Below are 23295 nucleotides of genomic sequence, written 5' to 3'. Positions count from 1 at the left end.
CTTCAAAGCTTCACTTTCTCAGTGCATTCAAAAGGGTTAGAGGTGACAGTTTCCCCCTGAAGGAAGGGCATCATTCCCTCGGAGGAAATTGCTATACCAGCATTTATTTTTTATTTATTTTCTACTATATTGAAGTTAGTATTGAGAGAACAGCAGCAAGGCTGTAAGCCATATTAAAGTCCCAACATCTTTCTTATTTTTATTTTGAAATTGCTATTCAGTTTTACCTTTTACTTTTGATGGTATGTGCTAAGCACTCCTCAGAAGGGGCTAGAAAAATTGCGTTTGCCCTCAGGACTGTCTGCCAATGGTCAACTGACCAATAGATGGTGGTCACCCCTTGTGCCCTTTATAAACATCCTCCTCAATATCCTCCAGTGTTCTGTTTGTTTCTTCTATATGAATTTTATCTTTGGAACAGGCTTTAAAGATTTAATCAAACCTACACTTTCAAACTTGAAACACCTTTATAACATCCCTGGCAGTATGTGCCTTGCCTATATTTAAATACTCAAGGGAGCAGGAAATCTCCCTGCCTGTCAAAGCAATCCATTTGAAATAATAGTAGTAATTATGGTGATAATGGCTCACACCAAGCGTTATGTGTCAGGTACATCATAAATTCCTTTATTTGAGTGCTGTCCTGTTTCTTGCTCTCTGAATGCTTTCAACTTTTTTTCTATCCCCCTGTGATGTCCAGAAATAAATAAAAGTTTCCACGTAGGAGTTATCACCTTCCTTGTTTTAGTTTTGATGCTTTTATTGATTCATCCCAACGATGGAAACATTAGAAAAAGTCAAGGGTAATAAATTTAAAAATTGAAATATAGTCACAGACAAGATTGAAAATGTCTATTTTAAAAATGCTTTAGATTCCAGTTCTTGAACTACAGCTGAAGGCCCTCAGAACATCAGATCTATAGGTGACGTGACAAACAAAAGTAATCACTTTTCTCTCATCCTGTTCCAATCTTCAGGGATGTGATTTGACCTTAGATTATTCCTAGCAATTCTAAAGAGAGCTCCATTAATGATATACGTTTAGAGAAAAAAAAACTTTTGTCCAAAAGTGGGCTGAATTAAGTGCTTTTTATTTATATATTTCAGGAAGCTCTGGAACGCAACGAAAGCAAGATTCTTCGTCTGCAGCTTGAACTCTCAGAAACTAAAGCGGAAATTGAAAGAAAGCTTTCAGAGAAAGATGAAGAGATAGAAAAATGTAGGTATTTACAATTATTTTGCTGAGCAACAGTTGCATATTTTAGAATCCTTAACTGAACAGAACCCACTGTGTTTGGCTGCTTTTATGACCCTTGTTGGACTATTACCAAAGAAACAGCCAGTCTAACCCAACACTAGAATCTTTCTGGTAAGCTCAGCACTGTTAATATAAAGGAATACCTCTACACGATTACTATCAGTTTTTTATGATTTTCTTATAAAATTCTTTTTTTTCTTTTTTTTTTTTTAGCGGTACGTGGCCTCTCACTGTCGTGGCCTCTCCCGTCGCGGAGCACAGGCTCCGGACACGCAGGCTCAGCGGCCATGGCTCACGGGCCCAGCCACTCCGCGGCATGTGGGATCTTCCCAGACCGGGGCACGAACCCGTGTCCCCTGCATCGGCAGACGGACTCTCAACCACTGCGCCACCAGGGAAGCCCTTATAAAATTCTTTTTGAGCAGCTTCTACTTGCATACAAGGCTCAAGATAACACACCAAAAAAGAATAAGTGTGTGGACAAGGACTGTGTATACTGTCTGGGTTTCCCTACAACAAGCTGCTTTCTTGAGCGTTCAAGACACTGACTGGTAATGCTAAACAGTGGAGGAAAAGAACTAAAAGATGTGATGCTGGGCATTAAAATTAATGTCAGATCAGAGTGAAGTTTCCACATCCCCCCTGCCTGTACCTGTAGCCATTTGTTTGGAGAGGGGCCGAAGCCAAGAGCTAAGCTGCTTATGAATCCCTGTTGAAGCAGCTGAGTCTTAATGGTCAGGAAACTGAATTAAACAGGAATCCTGGGTTGCAGGATCTCGTCTTAGCTTCTCAGTGAAGCGAGGGGATGAAAGCAGCCCCATCCATGTCACAGAAGGTGGTGAGGAAGATCAGTAAGCTGATGTTGGCAAAGCACTTCACACTCTAGATCAAAGGCACAATTATAAACACATGGAATTAGCTATGATTGTATTATGCATCTGATCTGTTCCCTTAAGTCAATGCCGTATGTCAGCATGGAAAAGCATTTTTGAGTCTGAGGTTCAACTGGCAACTTGCTTTTAACGTGTTTGTTAAACAATTAAAAGAAAAAGTTACCATGTTCAGTTGAACTGGCCTCTTACCCATAGCCCATCTTCAGACAAAACTCCCATGGGGGTCATTTTTTTAATGAGGATGTCAAGCCAAATTTGGTCCTCTGTGTGCTTTGAGTTATCTTTGCTTTCACTCACTGGCATTTTCCTCTGTAGGACTGACTGTAGGGGTGAATTCTGGTCTACTTAAGAGGCTCTGAGTCCGTGTGTAAAAGAATTTTTTGTTTTTGATGGAGGGCAAAAACATTGGGCCTTGATATTTGCCCTACTTTCTTCCATGAGGAACAAAAACGAATGTCTCCTTGCGCAGTTAAAAAAAACAACAAAAAAAACCCCCTCGTTTCAGGTAACGCCAAACCTGTGCCTATTAATAAACCCAGCTAAGTACAACTGAACCCTGAGAGTCTGCATCTTGTCAGATACATCTGAATGTCGTAGAGCTGTTCCCCAATTATAATAATTTCAGTGCAAAGGAAGCTGGAGATCCAAACAGCTAGGGCTGGGAGAAGAAAGAACTGAAGACGAGGCAGGAGCTGCGAAGGGGCTGAAAAAAGAAGGGCGGGCTGAAGGGAGGAATAAGCTATTCATGAGTTTTAGTTAATGATTCATAATAACTGTCACAGGTACATCCAGAAAGGAAAGATGAGCATATCTTAACAAAATATCACAAATACCACGCAGACCCTTTCGGTGCGAGTGCCCTGTGCCCGTGGAGATTGGATCACAATGCCTCGGTCAAATCCAAGGGTTTAATCTGACTTCAGGGCTAGGAGAAGATGGGATCTTAAGGAAACTGAAGAGAATGCCAGGGGGAAATACTAGCAAAGCAGACGATTTTGAGCAATCAAGGGTAAACCAGGTAAAATCCAGAACTCAAGGGAAATATTGCCTGAGGGAAAGATGAGGTTCAAGGTCCTCTTTCACATAATCCTTGGGAAGCTCCATAGAAACCGAAGGAGGCCTGTGAAGCAGGACCCGAGAAGCTGAAGGGACCAGGAGGACAGGAGAGAGACGCAGAGGCAGAGGCAAAACCTTGGTAGAGCTGCAAACTGGGTAACTCATTCACTCATTCTCTGCCACCCAGCCCGCTGCTCTTCCATTCGGTGAGGACTGATCCTGTGTGAGCCGGGCTGGAAGCCTGTTGGTGGTGAAAGAATGAGCAGCTGGTACACGAGTTGTATGTTTCACTTGCTCAACAGATATCTGAGCGCTTCATGTTGGCAAGACGCTGTGCCTGCTCTTCTAGACGGGGCTTCCCAAACTTTTATGGAGTGTTAGGGCTTTTTTGTTTCCCTACAAATGTTATAATTAGCAGAGCTAGAAGTAGGCAGGTGACAGTGCAGTCACTGCTGGAAGGAGGGGAGGAGCTTTGATGGCCGGCTTTGATCCTTGCCCTCGTCCACACAGGAAAGGAAGAGTGACATCATGGCTCCTTGAAGGCCGGCTGGCGGCCATGACTGCTGTCTAAGTCAGGCCATGCTGCAAGGCCCCAGACTGGGTCGAGAACAAGTTGGTCAGTTGCATCCTGAATCTTCTGGGGCTACTGACTATATACATCCCCCTCCCAACTCAGGGTATTCAAGGAAATGCTGAAATGTGTGGCAGTCTTCTCATTGACCCAGAACCAGGGTGCCCCTGGCCTGCATTCTGCTCTCCCTGGACACACCCAGCGAGGTGCTGTGGAAGGAGCTTTTGGGAATGAGGTATCGAAATGGCTTACTCTATCGAAATGTGCTTGTTTGCTTTGGTTTGATCATCTGTGGAAGGGTTAGATGTATGGGGTCACATGGTAGATATTTTTGGCTTTGCAGGACATAGAGTCTCTGTTGTAGCTACTCAACTCTGCAATTGTAGCTTGAAAGCAGCCATAGACCATAAGAAAGTAAATGGTCATGGCTGGGCCCATAGCCCATAGTTTGCCCACCCCCAGCCTATGGCCTCAGGTACCTGGTAACATTCCGTCATCTTTTCCTTCCATATTGTTCACTCCTCTGAGTTCAGTAATAGCGAACTTTGCCACATGGTCTCAATTTACATGTACTATCCAACTTAATTTCTTGTATTGTTTGAGTCTCTGCCAGAAGAATATGTTTAAATCTCTTCTCATTTCTAAGTAAAATATTTTAGTGCAACTTCAAGAAGTAGCAGCTCAAACTCAGACATGGCATTTAGTTAGCAAAATATCTTGTTAATCACTTTAAAGCTGAATCGCATGTATTAGAATTAAGGAAAATCTTTAATTTCCCTGATATAGACAAGCAACATGGCAAGAGAAAAATATTACTGATTGAATTGACTGTCAATTTAAATCCTTAACTTTTTCAGGTTTTAAAAAAGAACGGTTTTGTTCTTGGTTGCACTTGGTTTCTTTCCTCAAATTGTGTTTCACAGTTCAGAAAAAAAAGAGGAAAGAAAGAAAAGGAACTTCTTACCATATTGCCCTGATCCTGACTGCTTCATTTTTCTTAAGAAACGTACTCAAGGAGCTTTCATTTTAAAGATTTCTTGACTCTGCATGGAATGCACTGATTGTTTAGTGGCCATTCTCTAGGCCTGTGTTATACACAAGCCTCTTAAACCGTAGCACTTTCTACTTGTCTGTAGGCACTCATGAAGTTTCATAAACAACGGTGGAAAAAGTACAATTTGAAACATTCATTTTGTCTGCCTAAGTAGAATATATCTCTGTGCAGAGGATTTTGACACCAGCTTAGAGACGCCTTAGTGTTCCTGCAAAAGGAGAGTCAACTGTGACAAAAATGAATTTCCTTATGTAAGACAGAGCAGTGTCTTAAAGCTTTCAGTGATGCTCAGTGTGTGTCACTGTAGTATTACGGGCTAGGGCTGCCATAACAAAATAGACTGCGTGGCTTAAACAACAGAAATTCCTTTTCCCACATTTCTGAAGGCTGGAGGTCCACGATCAAATTCCTGGTGAGTCTGGGCCTAAGACCTCTCTCCTGGGCTCACAGGTGGCCAACTTGCTGGGTCCTCACATTTTCTTTACTCTGTGCACACCCATCCCTGTGTCTCTTTGTGTGTCCATATTTCCTCTTCTTATAAGGACATCAGTCAGATTGGATTAGGGCCTACCCTAAGGGCCTCGTTTAACTTAATCACCTCTTTAAAGGCCCTGTCTCCAAATTTACTGGCATTCTGAGGTACTGGGGGTTAGGGGCTTCAACATATGAATTTGCCTGGGGAGAAGAGAGGAGGGACAAAATTCAGCCATAACAGTCTCTAGTAACATTACATGCTGGCATTCCTGTAGGATTCTGATCTGGGAGCAGAACAAAAGCCCAGGACCTAAGGATAGGCAGGAGAGGCTGGCCACAGCATGTGGGAGCCAGGACATGGCGCTGGCAAAGGAGGGGTGCTGACTCTGGAACCAGAAAGAGTTCTTTCCTGTACATTTGCATAACTACTTCTGAAATCTCCGCCCCATCCATGGGGTGAGGGTGGTCACAAAAAGAGGCACCTCCACCTGTCACCCAACGGGAAACTCTGACCACACTCTTACTCCTCTGTAGGCTGTGTGACTTGCTGCTGGCCTCAGAGATCGGAATACAGGCTCAAAGACAACTCAGTGCGGAACCTAATTCTGACTCAAGATGAATATGTGTCTGCTATTTGTGTGCTGATGGGCTCTATGAGTATGTCTTGTCTTATCTGCCCAGTACTAGGCCCTGTTTCATAGGGTGAGCTTAACAGGGCCTGTGTTATAACAATTACACTGTCCTGACTCACAACCACCAAATCTTGATGGCTTAAAATCATCAAAGCTTATTTTTGCTTTGTGTCAGAGTCCAACGTGGGATAGGATGGAGAGTGGGCCACTATCCCAAGTCACTCAAGAGCCCAGCTTCCTTCCATCTTCTGATGCCAGATCATCCATGTGTGGCCACCAAGTTTGCTCTAGATGGGGAAGAGGGAGCACAGGATCACACAAGTAAAAGGCTGTATGTGTGAGGCTTGGAAACACTTCTGCCCATAGTCCATTGGTCAGCATTCAGTCACATGGTCCCAGACTTACTGCAAGAGTGCTAGGAAATGATTGCCTTGGGTTCCCCACAGTTTTTCATTGTCTCTCTGAAAACACATCTATTGTGTAAGCTTCTGTCACTTTGCAAAAATGATTTCAGCATGGACCTTTCATTGTTATAAAGGCATATTGAAGTAATTCAATATTACACAGCAGTTGGTTTTCTCAGCCTATCCTTGGTTGTACTCCCAAACTCCTGGAGAAAGATAACCATGCTATTCTAGGGGAATTTGGTGTCACAGGCTGTTAGAGCAGGATTGCTGGCGATCAGGACTTATTCCAACCTGGGTGGCTCTTTCTTGCTGTGTTCAGACATGTTTCACTGTTGAAAGTATTTAAATATTATGCCTGTCTGAAAGTGCATCCTTCCTTCACCCTTAGCCACTCTAGGGAATCTAGACCGTCCTGGAGGGGGTCTTAGATAAGGCGAAGACTGCCCCACAGGAACCTCAAAAAGATTCTGGTGCTTTTCTTGATTTTTCCGGGAAGTTGGTCTAGAAATGATGGACGTTAGTCTGTTATGATGGACAAATGCTCACTGACCTAACCCTTCCATCTCCATGGTTTCCAAATGAAGACCCTTTAGACTCATTTTGTTAATTACACAGAATTTTTCTTGAATTTTAATTTTTTCTGATTTCTAAACAGTTGTGTGTACAAAGCAGGTAACCTTTCTTAATTTGGGTGTATGATTTTTCCCCTGAATGTTATTCTAAAATTAGGAGGAAGCAGCAGTGTGCTATTGACTCCCTGCAGTCGAGTCTAGATTCTGAAGTTCGGAGCAGAATTGAGGCCACTGGGCTGAAGAGGAGCATGGAAGGGGACCTCACTGAGACGGAACTCCAGCTCAGCCGTGTCAACCGCCAGGTGTCAGAGGCAACCAAATCCCTGGGCCAGCTTCAGATCCAGATCAAGGTATTTTCAATTGCAATGCAGGGGTGAGGCAGGGATGTCTCTGCTAATGGGACCAAACCAAGTGGCAGGTTGTGTTGAGCAATAAACGTGAGGACAACAAATCTAATCCTTTGGGAGAGCAGGAAGATGCTTACGTTGAATCGCTGGGGCTTGTTCAGAGCACGCATGCGTAAGCGCAGGTCCCACTGAACTGCCAGGGGTCCGCATACCCCGTGCGTGTTTTCTCTCACAGGACCTTCGGGCGCAGCTGGAGGACAGCACATGCCTGAACAGTGAGCTGAAGCTGCAGATGGCGGTGGCCGAGCTGCGCAACGCTCTTCTCCAGGCTGAACTCGAGGAGCTGAGGGCCTCGCATGAGCAGACAGAATGCAGGCGCAGGTTGGCGGAGGAAGAGCTCCTGAAAGCCACAGGAAAAAAATCAATCTTTTCCACACCCAGGTGGGGCCCGTAAACTCGCCATTAGCCATGTCAGCTGGTGGGAAGCAATGGATCCACACTGGTTGGCCTAGGACGGTACACGGTTGCCACGTGGAGCCTTGCAGGTGGCCGGTGAAGCAGGGAGAGCCTTTGGCAGCAGAGTGGCAGTCTCATCCTTCATTCATCCCCAGGTGCATTGGTTCCCTAGGGCTGCAGCAGCCAAGTTCCCAAACTGATTACAGAAATGTAATCTCTCACAGTTCTAAAGGCTAGAAGTCCGAAATCACAGCATTGGCAGGGTCGTGCACCCTCTGAATCTTGCAGGGAGTCCTTCCTTGCATTTTCCCAGCTTCTGGTGGTTTGTTGGCAATCATTGGTGTTCCATAGCTTATAGATACGTCACTCCAATTCACCTCCTTCACATGGCATTTTCTCTGTGTCTTAACATCATCTTCCTTCTGTATCTGTCATTGTCCAAATTTCCAAATTTTTATGAGGACATCAGTCATATTAGATTTGGACCCACTCTAATGACCTCATTTTAACTTGACTACCTCTCTAAAGACCCTATTTCCAAGTAAGGTCACATTCTGAGGGTTGGGGGTTAGGACTTCAACATATGTTTTTTGGGGGAGGGACACAATTTGAACCAAAACACTAAGCCCTGCCAGAAGAATGAACTGTCAGGGTACTCAAAGCTAGGATGCTGGGGAGAGAGAGAGGAACATTCGCTAGTGTTCCAGAATCATTTGCCTGCGTCTCCTCTTCCTGCTAAGCCATGTATTCCCCGAGCATCCCAGGATTCGAAATAAATGCTCCTGCTTCAGAGCCAGGAGATTTCAAACAATTCTGAGTGGCTGCTGACAGATATGATGAACTGTCAGGACTCTGGCTTCTCATGGAAGGTTATGTAAGTGACACAAAGCAAGAATTCTTAAATCGTTGCCATTCTCATGGAATCAGGAGAAGCCATAGTGGCTAGGACAAAAGCTGGATAAACATTTTTAGGGCACCCACTGTAAGCTGAACAGGTATGCATGGTATAGACAGATGCAAAATATCTCCATCGTCCTAAAAAGGTGGAGATCTAAGTTAACACACTGCAGTGCACTGCTGGGATTGTAGTGATAAAGCAAGCACACCCCTACAGAAAGCCTTCCCTGATGATCCTAGACTTAGGTAGATGCACAGTACGCTTAATCTGAGTCATGAAGGACATGGAAGAAGTCAGCCAAGTAGAGAGAAAAGTCAAGGGCAGAGGCACGGGGAAAAGAGGGAATTTAGGATGTTAAGGAAAATTGATATACTTACTATAGCATACAGTAGAGGGTAGGAGAGATCAGCAGAATTGATGCTAAGGGAGAGGCATGTAGAGCCAGGTCACCAGGGATCTTGATTTTGAGACTGATGGAGTTTGAATTCTGTCATGCAGCTAATGGGGGTCTGCTGAAGAATTGTGAGTAACTGGGAGGGAAGTTATTAGATTTGCATTTTAGGAAGTTTACTCTGGTGATTGTTGTGAAGGATGGATTAATGCAACTAGGGGCAGATGTGCCATGCTCTGGGATATTTAGAAACATCTGTGGGATCATTTTGGTTGCCATAGAGACTGGGAAGTACCACTGACATTTAGTGGGCAAGGTCCAAAGATACTAATGCTCCCGCAAGATACAGGATAACTCAACATCCCAAAGAATTGCCCCTCCCAGAATGCCAACTGTGACCCCACTGAGAAACACTGGATAAAAGGAAGGATTAATATAAACCAAAGATGTACCTGCTGGAAGGCAGTGCATTTAGTTTGTGCCTACAGTTTGTGCCCATGTGCATGACACGATCCTATTAGGATACCATGTGGTAGAAAACAAATAGGCTATACGTTATGCATAATTCCCAACAGGCTAACTTACTTCAATATTTTCTTTATCTCTCAAGAAAACTTAACTAAATACAATGAGTGGGAATCTTATAAAGTAGAATATTGAATTTTTAAAAAGTAAATCATTCAAAAAAAAAAAGTAAATCATTCACTGTCTGTAGTACTTAATATCTATTGGTAACAAATTATTTGCCACGCATGTTATAACTGATGAGATACCAGTGGGTCCCAGTATGATGAAAAACCACTAGCCTAGAGAGAGATAAGGACATCAACCAGAGCAAAAGCAGACAGAGAGAGAAGGAGATAGATTTGAAAAACAAGAAAGAAAATTAGGTAATAGCCCTGATCTCCAGAGCAGAGTTTCTGAAACTTTATGCGTACAAGAGAAACTAACACAAAAATGCACATTCTCAGGCCTCATCCCAGACCCACTGAATCAGAATCTCTGCAGTAGGAGGAATCAAACGAGTTTTCAGGTGATGCTGCCAGTGCAGAAACTACCCTTTGAGCAGCTCTGGCCTAGGTGACGTGTTGCTCACAAAGGACTTCTCCCCCACCTTAGCCATTGGTGGCCCCCTTGCAATTACTGGAACACCGTCAATCTTCTGATTGACATACAATGAGTATTTTCTAGAACCTTCTGCATCCCCAGATTTCTAGCCTGGAACAAACATATGAGGCCAAACTTATCCTTGTCTAATTGCATGTGTCCTTTTTCAAACCTGAGCTGTGACAATCTAGATTGCTCTTCTGCACAATACTCCCTCACCTGCTGCTTCCCAAACCGAACCAATCATTCAGCTTGAAATGATTTTAACCATCAACTCCCTAGCAGATTTTAAATGATTCTAGGTATAAACGAATCACCATTTATATTGTACCTTTCTTTACAAAGAAAGAGTTCCTATGGAGTTATGTGCAGTGAGCATCCCAGCATACTCCAGGAAATACCCTCATCCCTCCAGGCCACACCCATGGCAGTGGGAGGCCTGAGGCACACAGAGCCTGGCTCTCCATAAGGACAGAGGAGGCAACCTTGATGAAGATGCTTCACGCCATCAAGGAAGTAGGGTAGAACCTGTGAGGCTGGAATTTCTCTCTTCCTATTTCCAAAGGCTTAATCTTGCCACTGAGAGAGGTACTAGCTAGAGGAAAAGTGAATGAACAGAAGAGAAATTAAAAATAGGAAGGCTATGCCTTTTAAATACATTCTCTATGCTAAGATTTCACACCCTCAGAAAAACTGTGCTACAAACACAGACCAAAAAGGAGTTTCAGCCTCTAATGTCACAACCCAGGAAGGAAAGGATTAGGGCAGCGTCAGCCAAAGAACACAAATAATCCTCCAGTGTAATGGAGGTTTCTCAGGCCTGGGGGATGAGGCTCATCTAAATTGCTTTGCCCACCCCCTCACTGCAAAATTAATAGAAGCAGAGGTAGATAGTGAGGAAGATGTTCTTCCCCTGGAGCAGCATGCAGGAAACTGAGTTTTATTCCCTAAACCCCTGCTTTCCACATGTCTGCTTTTGACCCTGACTTCTGCTCTGGGACACTTGCTCCTTCCCCATCAAAGAGCAAAAGGCAGAAAAACATATTCCTCAGCCAGCTGAAAACCAAACACATGTTTGGGGCTTGTAGGTTGTCTGGGTCCATTTCTCCTTTCTGACTCAGGCTGTCATCTCTCCAGTACTAAACCTCTAATGGATGAGATCCCTTGCATTCAAGTCTAATGTGGTCTCCTGGGCCTGGAAGTATGGCTTCATGAGTGTGGCTGAGGAGAGGAAAACACACTTCTGGCCAGAGCCCCTCCCATTGCATGTCCTGAACAGACCAGCTTGCCTTTGCACCAATGATCTCAACTTGCCTAATGAGGATGTTGCTTTTCCTTAGAACACGAGTCTCCTCAGCCAGAAGAAGGAACTGGAGGTTGATGCTGCCAGGATGCAGAAGGAAGCTGAAGAGGCGATGCGAGGGTGTCAAAGTGCAGAAGAGAAGGCCAAGAAGCCACCTACTGAGGTGGGTCCATTGACTGTCTGCTTACTCCTGTCTTTCAGAGTTGATGGGAGCGGTAGCCAAGGGGCAGGTGCTAAGCTGCAGACAAAAAGGATTCCATTGATTCTCCATATAGCTAGCGGGAAGTTAGCTGACCCCTCTGCCTCTGTCCCCATTTTGAAAAATTAGGCCAGCTGGCTCATCCCTTCCACCCTGTCCACACAGTGAAAAGGAGCAGCTGAATTGCCATAGGCAAAATCTTATGAAAGCAAGAGATTTTTTAAAAAGTTAATCCACTTTCCACTTGCGAATCAATATATCTAGTGTCTAGAAACAATTCCTCTTGTGTTTCCTTACCCATAGCTATTTTTCCTGGGGTCTGTAATAGCTTTATGATGATCTGCAAAGAATGCTTATTTCACTTATATTTTTAAAAAATTTATTTATTTATTTACTTATTTTTTGGCTGCGTTGAATTGAGTCTTCATTGCTGTGCATGGGCTTTCTCTAGTTGCAGTGAGCGGGGGCTGCTCTTCATTGCGGTGCATGGGCTTCTCATCGCAGTGGCTTCTTTTGTTGCAGAGCACAGGTTCTAGGCATGCAAGCTTCAGTAGTTGTGGCACACGGGCTGCAGAGTGCAGGCTCAGTAGTTGTGGCGCACGGGCTTAGTTGCTCCACGGCATGTGGGATCTTCCCGGACCAGGGCTTGAACCCATGTCCCCTGCATTGGCAGGTGGATTCTTAACCACTGCGCCACCAGGGAAGTCCCTATTTCACTTATTTTTTACAGCCCATACTATTGCTTCAGTAACAGAGTCAGGTTGGTGAAGAAGGGCTTCAGGATTGGTGTTCCTTCCTTATCTGCAAGTTTAAAATTGTTGATAGTGGTATTTTTCCTGAATGAGACTAAGCTCAGGGTTGGCTGCCTTGACTGCACCTTTGTGGGAACTGGAAAAAGACACCTGCTGGACCCCCACTGTGGGTAGATGCAGACTTCTCTCAAAAGGCATGGCAAGCAGAAGACAATACTTAGCAAAAAAAAAAAAAAAAAAAAATGTCATGGAGGAGGGAGGTGAGGAGAAGTCTGTGTGTGAAGAACCCAGCCTTGCAAATGCCAGTGCTTGCTGAGCAGAGCTTGGGCTTGATTCCAGCCTCCACCCACTCCATCCCCATCAGGTGGTCTGTGTAGTCCATCAGACACACAAACACACGCAGCAGCCCTGACCTCGCCCTGTGAATGAAAACTGATGCTCTCGCTAAAAAGTGTATGGGAATCGAGGAGACAAGATATTCAATTCGATTTTACATTAGTCATTTTAAAATTCAAGAGGAGGGAAAAGCTTACTGAGTTATTTAGCATTTGGGGAGCTAAACAAAACCTTTGCACCAAATCCTAGCTACCAGCTCACTATAGAATCCAAAAGAATGGGGAAGCGTGCCTAGCACTCAGCCATTTTGTATCAAAGCAGACGCTTTCTGATGGAAAAGAGGTGTGTGAAAGCTTAAAAGCATTTGGCCAAGGAAAAAATAATATGCTTAACATTCACGAAAATCCACATAGATAGAAAGGAATTAAAAGAGCTTTTACTCCTGATTGGTAGGTATATGCAGTCACACGTTAGGAAGACTCTATCTGCATAACCTCACCTTTATAAGATTTCCTTGGCAATGCTGAGAAATGAACTCACTACCTCTTTCCTCACTTTAATCCTCCAGTAGTTCAGCTGTGAGTTCCAGCCCCACATAGCAGAACCCAGTTACCTCCGTCATTCATTCTTTGCCCCCACCATCTACACAGACGTCTCACACTTAAATTATACAGATGGTTGGTAACCTGATAGACAGAGAAACTTTGTCTGGGAGGGCAGTGTTCTTACATTAAAGGCACTGAGAGAGTCATGAAACAGTTCTTAACAACTGCAGCAAGACACCAAGCCCTTAGTATACATAGCCAAAGCCAAGAGTGGGCTTCACAAGAATTAACCCTCCTTGTGCCAGATTATTGGCACTGAGAGCCTCAGTTGCTACCAAATTCCTGGAGCCTAAATTTGTTTGCAGTTGCGAATCACAGAATTATAGAAGTGAGACGTGAAAAAGGTTCTCATAGGCACTCCACATGTTTCCTGGTGCATGATGTTACAGGACGCGTCGTGGTGCTTTACTCAGTTAAAAGCTGTACCTTCAGTTGGTCATCTTTCTTTCAATACAGGTGTTGTATAATAATATTCACATGGTGTTTCATCTCTGGTCTGTTTCCACACCCCTCACCCTAATCTCCAGTAGCTGCTGCTATCGTGATTGCCTTCTGGTTAACAAACTCGAGGGCCGCAGAGGTTAGGGAGAGCGTGGTGGGAAGAGATTAAGTACGCAGAGGCAAGGCATGGCACCTAGTCACATCAGGAGCAGAAGACTGTGGGTAGAAATGTTAAGCTTGATTGGCTGCTGGACTGTCTCAGTCCCTTTCCTTCTTTTCTAGGTAGCAAACGTGTCAGAAGAACTGAAGAAGGAGCAAGATACCAATGCCCGCTTGCGGAGGATGAGAGAGAACATGGAGCGGACAGAGACTTACAGGAAAGGCTGGATGACGCTGAGCAGACTGCCGTGATAGGGAATAGAAAGCAAAGCCAGAAACTCGAATCCAGGGTAGGAGTTCACCTGCATAATCATGGGGTCTTGACAACTCCCAATTCGAAGCCTTATTGTCCCGTAATATCACACCAGATAGTCCCTGCCTCCCTCCTCACTTTTGCTTGTAACATGTTCAGATCTTTGACAGTGTCAGAGCTCAGTATATTCTTTCATTCTTTTTGACTTTGGGCCACTAAATAGGACTTTTCTTGGACTGGGTGCAATCCGCCATCCTGCTAAGTGACAATGCGGTACCTCCCGCTCACCTGCACCAGCTCTAGGGCTCCCCACAGCCAGGGAGACCAACTGTTTCCAAACACACCCTCGCAGTCTTGCTTCTGTGCCTTTGCTCCTGTTATTTCCTCTGTGGAGAATGCCCGTCTCCTAACAGCCAGAGAAAGGGGAGGGAAATAACTAAATCAAGGATCAAAAAAGACTTGGTGAAAATATAGTAAGGCCTGACAGAAATGATGTAGTACCTGCCTTTAGGGAGCTCAAAAATAAATAGGAAGACCTAGCTTGAAAATAGGATTTTTAAAATTATTGAATCAATTTCAGTGACACCGTATAGGTCATGTGACAAATGCTATAAGGATGGAAAGAATATTTGACTGGGATTTCATGGTTCAGAAGGGCCCCTGAAAAATAAAGTATTGCCTTTGCACATTTATGGTGTATCCGTATAATGGAATACCAATGCACATTTATGGTACATCCATATAATCACACTGATTAGGAGCGAGGAAGAGCTCTGTAATGTCCTGGAGATCATGGCTAGTGGTATAATGATGATAAAAGGTACAGGCGATGTTGAGGGTATACAAACTTCTGTGCAAGAAAGAGGGGAAATATGAAGACATGTACACATTTGCTTGTATTTTCAAAAAGAATTGGTGACAGAATAAAACAAGGACTAATAAAAACAATTACTCATAGGAGGAGAACACAGAGATAAAAGCTAGACCTTCTGAATGCAACTTGCATAGTTGGTGTGATTGCAAAATCATATGAAACACACCCTCCGCCTTGAACCCCCTAACCCGTGTGCTGCTTTATTTCTCTCCATACCACTTATCACCATCTAACATAGTCTGTATTTTACTTTGTTTCATTTGGTGTTTCCCTTCCTTAGAATGGATGCTTATAGAGGGGAGAGATTTTTGTCTGTTTTGTTCCCTGCTGTATCCCTGGCCCTGGTGTCTGGTGCATAGTAGGCAACAAATATTTGTTGAATGAATATTATGTTAACCTTGGTTGTATAACTGAAAGGCTGTAGGCCAGCTGTTCATCTGCACTACAGCTCTCCCACAAGGCAGGGCTATGGGGCTGTGGGTGACATATGTGTGACAGAAACTCACAGCCGGATTTCTTTAGAGAGTCAGAGCTTAACATGGAGAAAATAGCTTAAGATGAGGCAGTACATTGGCTGAATTCTTAAAGAGTGTTATATATAGCTTATTCTCTCTATATACACTACGTACACTCGTAATACACACGTGTGTGTCATTTTGTAATCCAAGAGGGGAAGTTTATCACCTCTGCATGGATTAGTCTTTCACATCCTTGAGTCTAAACAGCCCTTTTATGAGCTCACATAGTTCAGCCAGCTCACTTTTGGCAAGGCGGTTTTCCCAGAGAGTTTGCCCTGTTTCACCACGGCCAGAATGAGAGTGAACCCATCTTCCCTGGTGGTGGCACTATTTCAAATGATCGTGCCGACAGGCAAATGCAATGCCCGCCTGGCTTGCTGGCTGCCCGCCTGTAATCTGAGACCGTGGTTTGCTTGCAGGTCCGTGAACTGGGTGGTAAACTGGAAAGCGAAGTCCGACGCATCGCAGAGGCCCAGTGGGGAGCCCGCAGGTTTGAGCGATGCATCAAAGAGCTGACGCACCAGGTACTCCAGAAAGCCACTCCCTCTTCCCCTGGCTGCACTCTACCCTGGGCTCCTTCAAGTCTGAAACGACCCCCTAGGTGTTCTGTAGTTCGCTCTCCATCTTTGGTCTCCTTCAGCAGGAGACATCAACCTGCCCTTCCAGGGCTCCTGTGCTGTTATTGGTTTGGGGTAGTCCCTTTTCAGAGCTCTCAGGAAGCAAAATGTGAGCAGCAAGTTGCAATTAGAAGGGAAAAGCTATTTATACTCTCCTTGTTTTTTTCACACATAATGTCTGCAAGCACTTTCAGAAAGACGTCTTCCTTTGAGAGGCTGAGTGAGAACAATGTGTAAATGAAGTGACTGGCAGAGACGGGGAAGGGGGCGGGGGGTGACTCAGCCAGCAGGTTGCCTGGGACGGACGCTAGCTTAATTGGAGCAGGGGACATTTCCACTCTTGTTTCCTGGCCGCATGAACACTCCAGGCCACCGAGGACTCTATCTGGTGCTGGTGCCAGGTGGAAACACAGCAAATGCTGAGAGGCCCCTGCAGCTTTCTGACTGTTTCCCTGTAGACTAGCCTTGGTCTAAGCAAATAACTGAAAAGAGGTGGGCAGACTTCTTAGAGTAATGTATTGTAACTAATGTATTGCCAAAATAACAACGTACTCCTTCACTTGTGTTTTCATTTTCTAGCCTTTCCTCCCTTTTCTTCAAATGGAGAAGACCAGAGATTCCATGGTAGCAGAGGCACAGTCTCGCTCACCACTCTGGGCCCAGCACCTTCCTAGCACAGAGTAAGTGCATGTGTTTCAGTTGTTAAACACAGATGCCAAAGGTCACTTTCTAGCCCTCTCCGCTGCACAGTACGGCTTGTTCCAATGAAAAGGCAAACCCATCCTAGGCGCCTGCTTTACAGCAACTTGGACAGCACTCACACAAGATCTGCTGGTCCTGATGCTGGTCCCTGAGGTTGAGTTGGTGTCAAAGACATCAAAGTCTTCCTTCCTTGCAGTAGGAAGGATAGTGTTGATAAGAAAGCAGAACGCTTCAGAAGCATCATCTTAGGCTAATTAAGATGAAATGAAATGAGCTATTTGCACAGTTCTTCTTTGCTGAATAAGTGGTTCTTTTCTAAGGCGGGTCAGTCTGACACTGGGGAATGTGCCCATGGAATGTGTGGCTGAGGAAGTAAACACCTGGGGAACATGAAAGGTGTGCTATTCTACTCTTTTTTGAGCAAGGATAAAACACGAGGAAGCAAAATGCTGCTTGTTAGTTATGTCTGGCTTTTTCTTTCTATTTTCCTATGGATTATTCTTACAGTTTTCTTCTGTAAACAGGTTCATCATACAACAATGCACCAAAGCTATACTTTCTTTGGTTTCTGTTGTCCCAAGGAATACAATCTTATTCTATTGTATTTTTATCTTTGTTTCTTGGTAGCCATAATCTTAGTGTTTCCCTTGTACTAGTATGGTGGTGTATTTCTTGATTTCTTCCAAGTGTCTGCCCAATGTTTAGAGTATATCTATTCAATTATGCAGTGATTTTCTGCCATCAAGTCAGATAATACCTATTGAGTACCTTTTTATGCAAGATAACAGGCTAGACCCTGTCAGTTTAAAGAGACATTAGAGAGCTCTCCACGTTCTTTGATACCAATGCCTGGTTTTGAAATGTTCAAGGTAGATGTTGAGTCAACTCAATCTGTTCTCCTTTAACATCAAAATAACCATCAGGACTATGAGGCAGGGTGTTTAGTGACAGTACACTGTAGATGCCATTGTGAAATGTCATTTTGAAAGGGACATAAATACGGTTTTCCTTTCCTAGGAAAAATCCTCCAGGAAGATCATACTGTATTGGAAAAGGGAATCAAGTGTCACCCCATCCACAACAGTTCTATGGCCAGTCCCCACTGAGCATTTATCTTCCCCAATATGTCCCTCTAGCATCTGGAAATTCATCCTATTTTCCTCTCCCCAGTGTCTAAAAAGGTATGCTATAAAGCAGGACATAGGATTAGGAACCTGTACTCGTTATAGAAGGTAAAGACAGTTTTCCTCCCCTCCTCCCACCTTTCCATCCACCTGCTCCATGTTACCTTTGTCTGCTTCCTATATTCAGGGATCTGTGTGTAGATGTTATTTAATCCTTACCAATCTAAATATGGATATAGTATCTTCATTTCTAGGGATAAGAAAAAAAAATTTAGTCTTGGGTGTGTTCTCCAGGAACCAGATGCCAGGATGGGGCTAAAGTACAAGAGATTTATTGGAGGTAACACCTGGGAAGAGCAAAGGGGAGAGCAAGCAGGCTGAGGCAGAGGAAGCTTTCAGAGCACCTTGCGAGTCTGACACCTGTGAAAGGAAAGGGTGAAGGAAGGAGGATGGGATAAAAGGAGCCTCCGGTTGCAGTGCAGCTCTGGGCAAGTCTCCAGCACATAGATTGCTGTAAGAAGTCCGATGCTGGGCAAAAATGCCAGCTCCTGGTAACTTGGCTGTGCCCCACTATCGACTGGGGATGCTTGGGGAGTGTGTGATCTCAGTATAAATGCTACAGCAGATCCCAAAGGCACTGCAGTTGGAGGGTTTCAGGTACCTGCACTCCTCACAGCTGAGTGGCAGGTTGTTTTCTTGAAGGGAAATCTGAGCCCTGCACAACTATGGCAACCACAGTTACTTAATGCCTTGGAGGGAGCTGAGATGTGAACCTAAACCTAACAGAGGCTTTCCCTCCCCACGTGGGGGGAACATTAATATCAGCAGCCACCTAGCCTTTTTCAGTTTTCTTCTGTGTGGCCTCCTTTACCACACTGTAAATTTACTCACCTGAGTAAATTGGTTTTAAGCAGTTAAACCTCTATTGGGTTTGGAATTCCCTATGACCACATAATTCTATGAGTCTTCAAGTTTCTTAAACCTGAGAGGTAGAGAGCTAGGCAGATTAAAACAAAGAGGGATTTTATTTATAAAGTAGATATCTCATTTCCCCAGTCAGGTTATTTCTTATATATTGGCCCCTGCCTTAGGAAGTTTAACATTAGTAATTAATTATCTACTATCAGATTGTACTTTAAGGTGGGAGTGGGGGAGGAGTGCTCTAGGCAACACAAAGAGTTGGTTAAACCAAACGCTCCTTCCTCCCTCCCTTCCTTCATATATATATATATATATATATATATAAATAACAGATAACATTGTATCACTTTGGGGTGTACAACTTAATGATTTGATATATGTTTACATTGCAATATGATTATTACAACAAGTTTAGTTAACACCCATCACCCCACATAGTTGCAAATTTTTTTTCTTGTGATGAGAACTCTTAAGATCTATTCTCTTAGCAACTTTAAAATATACAATACATCATTGTTAACTATAGCCACCGTGCTCTATATTACATTCCCAGGACTTATTCATCCTATAACTAGAAGTTTGTACCTTTTGACCACAATCACCCATTTCCCCCACCCCCAATCACCCCCCCGGCAGCCTCTAATCCGTTCTCATATTTATGTGAGTTCAGTTTTTTAGATTCCACATATAGATGAGATAATATATTGTCTTTCTCTGACTGATTTATTTCACCTATTTTAATGCCCTCAAGATCCATCCATGTTGTCACAAATGGCAGGATTTCCGTCTTTTTTATGGCCAAGTAATATTCCTGTGTGTTTGTGTGTGTGTGTGTGTGTGTGTGTGTGTGTGTATACACACACACCACATCTTCTTTTTCTGTTCATCTGTTGATGGATACTTAGATTGCTTCCATATTTTGGCTACTGTAAATACTGTTGCCATGAACATGGGGGTGAAGATATCTTTTTTGAGATAGTGATTTCATTTCCTGCAGATAAATACCTACAAGAGGAATTGCTGGATCATATGGTAGTTCTACTTTTACTTTTTTGAGGAAACTCCATACTACTTTTCATAGTGGCTACACCAATTTGCATTCCTACCAAGAGTGTACAAGGACTCCTTTTCTTCACATTCTCACCAACACTTGTTATTTCTTATTTTCTTGGTGATAGCCATTCTAACTAGTGTGAGATGATATCTCATTGTGGTCTTGATTTGCATTTCCCTGATGATTAGTGATGTTGAGTACCTTTTGATGTACCTGTTGGCCATTTGTATGTTTTTTTTGGAAAATTGTCTATTCAGATCATCTATCCATTTTTAATCAGGTTTTTAATTTTTTTGATATTCAGTTGTATAATTTCTTTATTTTTTTAGATATTAACCTCTTCTCAGATAAATGATGTGAAAATATTTTCTCCCATTCCACAGGTTGCCTTTTCATTTTGTTGATAGTTTCCTTTGCTGTATAGAAGTTTTAAAGTTTGATGTAGTCCCACTTGTTTATTTTTGCTTCTATTGCTTTTGCTTTTGGCATCAAATAAAAAAAAAAATCCTTGTCAAGACCAATGTCATGGAGCTTACCCTCTGTGTTGTCTTCTAGGAGTCTTATGATTCCAGGTCTTAGATTCAAATTTGTATCCATTTTGAGTTCATTTTTATGTATGGTGTAAGATAACGGTCAAATTTCATTCTTTTGCATATGGCTGTCCAATTTTCCCAACACCGTTTATTGAAGAGGTGGCTGTCTTTTCCCCATTATATATTCCTGACTCATTTGTCATAAATTGGCCATTTATATATGAATATTTCTGGGCTCTCTATTCTGTTCAGTTGATCTACATGTCTGTTTTTATTCCAATACCATACTGTTTCAATTACTATACCTTCGTAATATGTTTGAAATTTAAATCAGGGAGCATGATGCCTTCAGCTTTGTCCTTCTTTCCCAAGGTTGTTTTGGCTATTCGGGGTCTCTTGTGGTTCCATTCTATTTCTGTGAAAGGTGCCATTGTAATTATGGTAGTGATTGCATTGACTTTGTAGATTGCTTTGAGTAGTATGGATATTCTAACATTAATTCTTCCAATCCATGAGCACAGAATATCTTTCCACTTATTTGTGTCTTCTTCACTTTCTTTCATTAATGTCTTATAGTTTTCAGTGTGCAAATCTTTCACTCCTCTTGGTTAAATTTATTCCTAAGTATTTTATTCTTTTTGTTGCAATTATAAATGGTATTGTTTTCTTAATTTCTCTTTGTGATAGTTCATTTTAGTGTACAGAAACATAACTGATTTTTGTATAATGATTTTGTATCCTGCAAATTTACTGAATCCTTTTATTAGTTCTAACAGTTTTATTGAAGTCTTTAGGGTTTTCTATACAAAATATCACGTCATCTGTAAATAGAGAGACTTTTACTTCTTCCTTTCCAATGTGGATGCCTTTTATCTCTTTTTCTTGCCCAATTGCTCTGACTGGGACTTCCAGTACTATGTTGAATAAAAGCGGCAAGAATGGACATCCCTGTATTGTTCCTGATCTGAGAGGGAAAGCTTTCAGTTTTTCTTCACTGAGTATTATGACAGGTTTGGGTTTGTCATATATGACCTTTACTATGCTGAGGTATTTTCCCTCTATATCTACTATGTTTAGAGGTTTTATCATAAATGAATGTTAAATTTTGTCAAATATCTTTTGCTGACATTTTTGAGATGATCATATGATTTTTACCCTTCATTTTGTTAATGTGGTGTATCACATTTATTGATTTGCAGATGTTGAACCATCCTTGCATCACTGGAACAAACCCTGGTTGATCATGGTGTATGATTCTTTTAATGTATTGTTGAATTCAGTTTGCTAATATTTTTTGAGGATTTTTGCATCTATATGCATCAGGGATATTGGCCTATAGTTTTCTTTTTTCGTGATATCCTCTTCCAGTTTTGGTATCAGGGTAATCCTGACCTCAGAAAATGAGTTTGGAAGTGTTCCCTACTCTTCTATTTTTTGGTATAGTTTAGAAAAGATTGGTATTCTTCTTCACCAGTGAAGCTTCTTCTTCACCAGTGAAGCTGTCTGGACCTGGACTTTTTATGTTGGGAGGTTTTTGATTACTGATTTTATGACCTAACTAGCAATTGGTCTGTTCAGATTTTCAATTTCTTCACGATTCAGTCATGGTAGGTTGTATGTTGTAGAATTTATCCATTTCTTCTAGGTTGTCCAAACTGTTGGTACATAATTGTTCCTAGTAGTCTCTTATGATCCTTTGTATTTCTATGGTATCAGTTATAACATCTCCTCTTTCATGTCTGATTTTATTTGAGTCCTCTCTCTTTTTTTCTTGGTGAGTCTAGTTAAGGGCTTGTCAATTTTGCTTATCTTAAAACACAGCTCTTAGCGTCCTTGATCTTTTCTACTCTTTTTTTTTAGTCTCTGTTTATTTCCACCTTGATTTTTCTTACTTCCTTCCTTCTATTAACTTTGGGCTTCATATGCTGTTCTTTTTCTAGTTCCTTGAGGTGTAAAATTAGGTTGTTTATTTGAGGTTTTTCTTGTTTCCAAAATGTAGGCAATGGGACTTCCCTGGCAGTCCAGTGGTTAAGATTCCATGCTTCCCAGCTCATGCAGCTCAATATCAAAAAAACAAACAATCCAATCCAAAAATGGGCAGAAGATCTAAATAGACATTTCTCCAAAGAAGATATACAGATTGCCAACAAACACATGAAAGAATGCTCAACATCATTAATCATTAGAGAAATGCAAATCAAAACTACAATGAGATATCATCTCACACTGGTCAGAATGGCCATCATCAAAAAATCTACAAACAATAAATGCTGGAGAGGGTGTGGAGAAAAAGGAATCCTCTTGCACTGTTGGTGAGAATGTAAATTGATACAGGCACTATGGAGAACAGTATGGAGGTTCCTTAGAAAACTACAAATAGAACTACCATACGACCCAGCAAACCCACTACTGGGCATGTACCCTGAGAAAACCATAATTCAAAAAGAGTCATGTACCACAATGTCCTTTGCAGCTCTATTTACAATAGCCAGGACATGGAAGCAACCTCAGTGTCTATCGACAGATGAATGGATAAAGAAGATGTGGCACATATATACAATGGAATATTATTCAGCCATAAAGAGAAACGAAATTGAGTTATTTGTGGTGAGGTGGATGGATCTAGAGTCTGTCATACAGAGTGAAGTAAGTCAGAAAGGGAAAAACAAATACCATATGCTAACTCATACATATGGAATCTAAGAAAAAAAAATGGTCATGAAGAACCTAGGGGCAAGATGGGAATAAAGACGGAGACCTACTAGAGAATGGACTTGAGGATATGGGG

At 42.6% G+C, this 23295-nt stretch overlaps 1 protein-coding gene across 1 annotated transcript in view; it reads left to right on the top strand.

Moving 5' to 3' along the window:
* MYH15 (myosin heavy chain 15) overlaps positions 1-23295 on the top strand; it is a 186117-nt gene that overhangs the window by 145212 nt on the left and 17610 nt on the right. Inside the window, 8 exon segments of the mRNA XM_029213706.1 lie at positions 1108-1223; positions 7075-7267; positions 7500-7676; positions 7679-7705; positions 11457-11582; positions 14035-14116; positions 14119-14201; positions 15976-16080. Of these exon segments, the coding sequence (XP_029069539.1) occupies positions 1108-1223; positions 7075-7267; positions 7500-7676; positions 7679-7705; positions 11457-11582; positions 14035-14116; positions 14119-14201; positions 15976-16080 (909 nt within the window).

The sequence above is a fragment of the Monodon monoceros genome, unplaced genomic scaffold (genome assembly GCF_005190385.1).
Source record: "Monodon monoceros isolate NGI ecotype Baffin Bay Population unplaced genomic scaffold, NGI_Narwhal_1 Super_Scaffold_11, whole genome shotgun sequence".
NCBI lineage: Eukaryota > Metazoa > Chordata > Mammalia > Artiodactyla > Monodontidae > Monodon > Monodon monoceros.
Note: the sequence above shows the minus strand (reverse complement) of the source record. Positions and strands in the feature narration are given on the sequence as shown.